The 7906-nt window shown below is 41.0% G+C and overlaps 1 protein-coding gene across 1 annotated transcript; it reads left to right on the forward strand.

Moving 5' to 3' along the window:
• The first annotated feature begins 1767 nt into the window (after positions 1-1767).
• LOC147618587 (autophagy-like protein) lies at positions 1768-7227 on the forward strand. The gene is made up of 5 exons (XM_086773610.1): positions 1768-1922; positions 1998-2961; positions 4737-6291; positions 6451-6665; positions 6871-7227. The coding sequence occupies exons 2-5, from the start codon at positions 2030-2032 to the stop codon at positions 7058-7060; spliced, it is 2892 nt and encodes a 963-aa protein (XP_086629736.1). The 5' UTR covers positions 1768-1922; positions 1998-2029; the 3' UTR covers positions 7061-7227.
• The last annotated feature ends 679 nt before the right edge of the window (positions 7228-7906 follow it).

Raw genomic sequence — 7906 nt, forward strand, 5'->3', positions numbered from 1 at the left:
AATAAAGAAGTCAGACCAAAAAAAAGAAAATTTCAAAACATGATGTTTGAAAATAATTAATAAAGAAGTAAAACTAAGAAAATGAAATTTTTGAAACAAGAGAGAGAGAGAGAGAGAGAGAGAGAGAGAGAGAGAGAGAGAGAGAGAGAGAGAGAGAGAGAGAGAGTTTTAGAGTTTTGCCAAGGTGCATGGATTTTTATTATTATAAGCATATGGCCACAATCACTTTCATGATTGTGGTGTTTACATTGAAGTCAATTTGTGTAATGTATTTAAAAATGTATTTAAAACATCAATGGTGCACCAATCTCTTTCCATGATTTTGGAGATTACTTTAAGGTTAATTGTGTAGTGTTTTCACAACATCAATGATGGTGTAAAAAATCAAAAGAACTTGTCATAACTATAGTTCTTTATGTAATGAGCTAGTAAGATCAACAGTATGCAACTTGCAATTTTTTTTATGGAAGGGATGGCATGAGATAAGAATCTTTTTTTGGGAACCTAATATATTTATATTACTAACTTAAAAGCAATCATTTACAAAAGTTAATTGGAACAAGATATCCTTTCACATTAGCCTTGTCCAACCTATTCCCAGTCAGTATTTAGCAAGCTACAGATTTGATCCCATCTCTCATCCTCCTATGCAGAAGAAGAATGTTCCCAAGAAACATGGTATCCCAACTACATACAGGCTATAAGCAAAGATTCAGTAGTATAGCCTTTGGGAGGATGCTCCTCCATGCTATCTTCTTTAGTCCATACCTTCACAATAGACTTTTGCCCATGGGATTCTCAATGAAGGCTACAAAAGTATATACCGGTTGCTAAATACCATCTCCTAGTTTTGGGCCCAAACTTTGGATATCTTGCCTTTAAGTCCTTCCTAGTGTAACCCTACCACATATTAAGAACCTCAAACCTATATGAATTTTTCTCACATGGCTAGTTAAGGTGGTGTGGTTTTCTACACCACAGTGGGTGGCCAAAGTAGAAAAATGGTTGCCATGCCTTCAAAACTAGTCAAAAAGAAAGTTTCCTCAGAAATAGCTTAGAAAAGTGTTCATCACAACTTTCACAATTTCATAAAAAAATAGATCATCCTTCAATTTTTTGCATGTATCATCAAAAGGCCTCCACTTTTGAAGTGTGCGTATGAATATATTGGCTATCAAAAGTGCTAAATTCTTGGCCACAATATATATTCACATGGATGGATAGGTTTATGGCAATGCGTGCCATTGAGGGCTATGTATGGGCTTGGAAGTTGGGGGAGTTCACGACCTCCTATGATTAAGGTAGTCTTGGAAGTTGGGCCCTTGATATTGGGAGCTCTGTCACGATTCTAGCTATAATAATAACTACAAAAATTCATTCATACACGTGTTTGAAGAGCTACGGTTGTAGGCATAAATGATGATGAGATAAAAGAAAAAAGATGCATGTGAACAAGGTAGGACAAATGGCATGATATGGTTTGATGAATTGTTTGACTAGAGGTGAGTAAAGTGCTTGAAAAAGCCAAAGTTCATTAAAAATTATCAACACCAGTATATATACCAACTTATTGGAAATTCTAACTATTTAAAATTTATGTTTTAATTAAGTGCCTACTAAGAAGGATAGACCTTAGACTAATTTAGATAGTGTTTTGAGTGGCTAATAAGAAGGATAGACCTTAGACTAAATTTATTTAGTGTTTATTATGTAGACCTTAGACTAATATATATATATATATATATTATATACAGTATTTAATATAAGTGGTATTATCTAAAAACGCGCGCTTCATCGCCCGCGCTCCTCCTCTCCCTCTTTCTCTCTGCGCTTTACCCCGGCGCCTGCTCGTCTGCCCCTCTCTGCACAATACAGCTGAATTAGCTGAGGGTTTCGTACTGCTGTATTCGCGTGCGAAACAGGTAAAACCCTATCCCTGCGCTTCTTCGCAGTTGTTTTTCTTAACCCTAAGTCTCACACATTATATCCTCCCTTAGAGGATCCCTCCCCTCATGCTGGGCGCATATCCATGGAGGAAGAAAGCCACGAGTCCATCAAGCTTGCCGTACATGTGGCCGAAACAGGGCACTACTTTGAGCTGGATTGCCCTGCCTCGGCATCTGTGCAGGTTGTGCAGACGTGCATAGCATCTGCTGTCCATGTGTTGCCTCAAGATCAGCTTCTGCTATGCGATGACGCCCGCTTGGAACCGCAGCGGACGCTGGCTTCCTACAGGTTTCCATCTGAGGGGCGCAATGTATTCTTATTTAATCGGACGAGGCTCTTGGCGGATGCCCCACCGCCCTCACCTGAATACATCCACATCAAGGAGCCTGATATGCCTCCTCTGCCCTCGACATCTCTTTGCGGCCATCCACTAGATGAAGCATTGGATCCCGCGTTGAATGCGCTGCCCTCATATGAGGCACAGTTCCATTACCACCTTCAGAAGGGCAGTGCAATTTTCAGTGCTAGTCGTGACAAGTTTGAATTGTGCAAGCAGTTACTCAGAGAGCAGCAGGTGCAGAACCTGGCATTGGATACTGCTAAAAGTAACATGGATCACTTTTACAAAATCATAGACCAGATGTATGCAGATTTTATGAAGCATTTCAACCAGCAAAACAAGCAACATGCAGGCATTCTGATCAACTTCAATCGGGATTTGGAGCGATTGAGGGCATGCAGATTACACCCTTGTCTTGTTTCAGAGAATCACAATACTCTTCTGGATTGTGTGGACAAGGCAAGTCTGCAAAAACAAGTAGAACTTTGTATGAATTCTCACAAACAGTTCCAAGGAAAAGTCTTGCAGTTGAAGGTGTCACACACAGAACTTCAACAAAATGTTCAAGAGTTGTTTAACACTGTGCGTGCTGTTGATCTTCAAAATTTAGAGCAACTAATCACTAAGAATGCTTGTGCTGTTGAGGAGGAGCACATCATTATGCAATCACTCAGGTGCAAGTTCTTTTGTTGGTCTTTTACATTCATCTTCTTAGTAAAAGTGAATCATAAATATCTATGTGAGGGGGTGTGTACGTGCCTGTGCACATGCTTAAGATTGAAAGATTGCGTCTTTCTGTAATGAAGAAAACTTGGGTACTTTTAAGGGAATTAGTTGCATATCTATTAAAGGAGCTCTCGATGGCATCCGTGAACTTGGGTTGTTACTTGAGAAGTGTGGTACCTCAAGAAGTGAAAGATAGGTTTTCCTTTTTGTTACTTGCTTCTCATGCTCCATCAGGGCCCCAACACCCATGGGAGCTACGACTCATGAAAATTAGGAAGATAAAATGTCGACAATAAGAGAGTTTTGTCCATATGTAAATACTGGATAACTTGGGCATTATCTAGTGTATGCTTTTTGCATGAATAATAGAAAACTCATCTAATGGTGTTTAGATAAATTTGATTTAAGTCGAGCTGTATGAGTTTCTTTAAAAAAATTGATTTGCATGATGCCATAAGAATTCGAAGATGGAAAAAAGCAATGACTTCCATAGAGATGGAAAAGTGAATCCAAGACCGGACGTGAGAAGATGTCATGGTGGAGAATGTAAATAGTGCATGCTTCCACCTATATGTTTTGAATAGGCACCATTGGTTGTAACTAACAAAAAGGGTTAAAGCCGTGGAGTGTGGACCACCTTGCAGAATCATTGAAAGATGGCTAGTACAACCGTGGTGAGATGGCAGAACCATCAAGAGATGGCTAAGAACTTAGAACCATTACAAGATGGTGAGAACTTTTGCAAGATGGCTAGAATTCAAAATAATGGCAAGCCTGTAAAACCATTGAAAGATGGTGAGACCTCAAATATATTGCAAGTTGACAGAATTGTCACAAGATGGTTAGAACTTGGACAACAAATCCATGAAATTAATCAATCATGTGCCATATTATGTTCAGGAATCATGGATATTTGGTTTCCTCACTGTTTGCAGATATTGGGAACTTACAAAGAAAGATATCTTTTATTATGCACGGAAGACTGTCACAACTGGGCTTTTGTTCTCAATCAAGATTTAGAGGGCAATTAGGTAAAATCAAAGATCAACGGCTAGCTAGATTGAAATGCCCTACAGAAGTCTAGAAGTCTTCATGTGGAATCTTTCCAAAGAGAAGGAGAAAGTTAAACTTTTTGTAAACCGAGACAGGAAAATTGTTGCTTTCAAAAAAGGAAGTTTTCTTTTGTAAATCAAGCTAGATTAGTTGCGTAATCTATCAGAGAGTAAACTTATTTAAAGGTCCCTCTTGCAAGACAAAGGACATGGGGATTACTCATTCTAGCAAAATGAATGAAATCCAAGGCTTGATCTTTGTTTGTTTTTTTTTTTTTGGGGGGGGGGGATCCAGTCCGTGGCCCAAAATGTGGTCAAGCTCTAGTCTCATGGGTAACTATTACAAAGCTTTTCTTGTGATGCTTGATCCGTAAATTTTTCTATGAGGTTTGAAGCTTGTTCAAGGCTAATCATGTTGAGTAGGAGAGATCAGTGAAGCCTGTAGTAGGTATGGGGAGATGAGACGAGAAACTGTACTCCATAGATAGCTGCTGGCTCGACTAGGGAGTCAAAAGAGAACAGAATTTGTTTGGACATGCTGGAAGCATTTCTCAAGACGTGGAAGTGTTGTAATTGTGTTTTGTATCATCGTGAATGCATCAGAGTTTTTAAATTAATTTATAGTATCAGTTATCATTCAGGAATTTATTGCTTCTTTCTATGTTTTGCAGTAAGGACATGGCTATGGTGAAAAAGCTTGTCAATGACTCTGTGAGCTGTCATTTCTCTGGCTCACTGCGGCCACGTGATGCGGTCTCAGCCTTTGGTCCCATGTGTGATGTGCATGATAAGAATCACCTCCCTAAGATGGAAGCTTGTCATCAAAAGTTGGGTAGACTTCTGGATCTCTTCAGGGCCAAGAAGCATGACATGAGTGTCTGTGTGCATACATGCATGCAGAGGGTGGCAGCATTGCAATCAAGTATCCGTGACATGCGTAATCAATTATCAGTGTTCAAGGAGGCAATGGCTCGCCAGGATGAAATATTTTCTGACTTGAAGCTGGTCCATAGAGTCGGTCCTGCATACAGAGCATGTCTTGCAGAAGTAGTGAGAAGAAAAGCTGGTATGAAGCTTTACATGGGCCAGGCTGGTCAACTGGCAGAAAGGATGGCAAGGAAAAGAGAGGCAGAGGCTACTCGTCGGGAGGAGTTTCTACGTGTGCAGAGTGCCTTCATTCCACGTGACCTACTGATTTCCATGGGTTTGTTTGGTGTCCCCAGCCCATGTTTAGTAAACATTGAACCTTATGACACAAGCTTACTTGATATAGATATAAAAGACTTGGAAAAATATGCCCCTGAGTTGATCTTTGGACCTCATTTGAAGGGTTCTGCAGCTAATAACGTGCAGCCTCCTGACAGTAACCGCCTCTACTCTGGTGGTTGGGAAGAAAGTGTTCAAGTGAAATCTGATCTAGAAGCAGTTGAGGATGATACTAGTGATGAGATTGCTGGCACAAGCAAGTTGGAGGTAGAGAATGCGTGGCTGAAAGCAGAATTTGCCTCAGCCATTGCTCTTCTATGCAATGTTGATCTTGACTTTAACCCTGCAGCTTCAAGTGAGGGTGATGAACCTCGGCAAAGGGGTAGTGAGAGCCTTGCTGCAAAGAAAACTATTGAAGCTTTGGCTTTGAAAGATGAATATGCGAAGCATCTCCAAGGCATGCTAAATTCTAGTCAACTGCAGTGTAGTTCGTATGAGAAACGCATTCGTGAGCTGGAGCAGAGGCTTTCAGATCAATATAATCAGTTACACAAGCAAGATGTGGCATCCAAATCTGAAATTTCAGGAGTAACTGGTGAAGCTAGGATGTCGAATATGGCAGCCACTTCGGAGCTCATGGATGAGGGAGTCAGCAGCTCTTCCCTTGTAGATGCTAGGCAGACCGTTGTCTCTGATGATAATAACAGGAGTGAGCAAACACAGGAAGGAGGTGATGAGTCTATGGGTGATTTGTTGGCAGGATTAACTACTGGGGATGCAGCAATGCTAGATACACAGAGGGAGGGGTTTATGTCAGGCCAAATGCAAGTTAGTGCTTCTAGAAGCTTGGAAAAGGAGAACAGGACCAAGGAGGAGCAGTTGGCTAGTTTGCAGGAGGCATTGTTGCAGAAAGGGAGCCGGTGTGCTGCTGTTGAAGAGAGGCTTGAAGTTGCGCTTGGGGAGGCAGACTGTCTGAGGGAAGAGCTTCAGAAGAAAACTGCTATCCTTAATGAGTGTTATGTAAGTTAGCATTATCCTTCCCTACACCCCCACACCCTCTTTTCGTTTCTTGACGGTTTCTTTCTCATTGTGCATGATGGTCCCCTTCTTTTCTTTCCTCTTGACTAGTGTTTGCTGTTGTTGTTGTGTATAATATTTATATGTTGCTGCACTGGACAGATGAATTGTGCAGAGTTGGAAAGCAATCTACTTCTAGCTCGAGAGGAGGCTCGAACCAACCAATGTTTGGCTGATCGCAAGGCAGCAGAGTATAGTTCGTTGCGTGCATCTAGCGTGAAACTGCGAGGCCTGGTTGAAAGACTTAGGCATTGTGTTTTTACGTCCCCTACTGGCCTTGCTGAGGCCCTGCAAGCTTTTGCAGACTCTTTGAACAGGTCATCGGAAATTGATTTGTTTGGTTGATTTTGCCACATTTCCACTTTTTTTTTAAATTTAAAGAGCTGAGTTATATAATGTAATATTAAGGTGCTGGGATTTGGTCTCACACCCCCTTCTGGGCAGCATGGTGTGACTCAGGCAAGGGCCTGCCCAAAAAATTACTCTTCTAACAGCCTTTTGTTGTGTTTTTGGCAAAAACAGCAATGTTAGCGGGGATGATGTTACACGTGAATTTGGCAGGTGTGTGAAGACATTGGCTGAAAGGGTAGGGCAGCTTCCACAGAAGCAAAGCAAACTGGTTGATACCAATAAAAGTGGGTTAACTGCAGAGACTAAGATGGAACTCTTGAAGAACCAGTGTGAGAGGCGCAAGATGGACAAGCAGGTATAGGTGGATATCGCCTGTAAATGCCTGGGCCATGTAGCGATCATCCTCAATATGTCAAGACTAGCATTTGGCCAGCACCTATTCAATGCTGCTGTATGTACAGTAAAAGTGTGTTTGTTGTGGAAGCCTTGCAGGCTAACAAAGAGAAGATTGGCTACACTAAATTCCAAGTGCATGAGCTAGCCATTTTTGCACCTAATGCTATTATATATCCAAAGAGTTAGTTGCACTCTTCCATTGGAACCACCCAAACGGACAGCACTATTTGTTGGTCAGATAAGTAATACACGTTCTGAGAGGAAGGAGGCACAACTATCCCTTGAGAGTGCCGGGCTCTCAGGACTGGCTGTTGCTAATGTCAAATGCAGCACAAATCCATATGGTTTACTTGTCGGGACTCCCTAGTTTGTGGCAACTCTTACTATGATTCTGCAGTAATGTAATTGGTGCTGCATATGTTAGTGTTCTTTGCAAGTCGTAAGGAAGCCTAGAGGCTCTTGTTATTAGGTGTATATGCAAGGGGTGGAGACAAGAGTCTAACCCACTTGGAGAGAATCATTTATGCATATAGAAGTTATAGAAGCCTTAGGGTTTGTATCAGAACATGTTTGCATTTTGCATATCATTCACCCCATATGCATATAGACCATCTAGACCATGGCAGAAGCATCAAAATATCATTTAGCATTTTATCCTATTTATTAGTATTTTATTTGGCATTTTAAAAAAATAATATTTCAGCATTTTCCCATCATTATTTGATGTAGCAAGTCATGTAGCAAAAAGTGCTATAGTCGGTCAGCTTTTACATCCAGTCGATTGGATCTTGCTCATATAAATAGCATAGCT

This window comes from Cibotium barometz, chromosome 34 (assembly GCF_041138505.1).
Source record: "Cibotium barometz isolate CiBa-2024 chromosome 34, ASM4113850v1, whole genome shotgun sequence".
Classification (NCBI taxonomy): domain Eukaryota; kingdom Viridiplantae; phylum Streptophyta; class Polypodiopsida; order Cyatheales; family Cibotiaceae; genus Cibotium; species Cibotium barometz.

What these genes read in the sequence shown, in the direction of transcription:
- LOC147618587 (XM_086773610.1), top strand. Translation starts at nt 2,030, where the DNA reads ATGGAGGAAGAAAGCCACGAGTCCATCAAGCTTGCCGTACATGTGGCC. An exon ending in ATCATTATGCAATCACTCAG is followed by an intron (nt 2,962 to 4,736) that starts GTGCAAGTTCTT and finishes TATGTTTTGCAG; the next exon opens with TAAGGACATGGCTATGGTGA. An exon ending in CTATCCTTAATGAGTGTTAT is followed by an intron (nt 6,292 to 6,450) that starts GTAAGTTAGCAT and finishes TGCACTGGACAG; the next exon opens with ATGAATTGTGCAGAGTTGGA.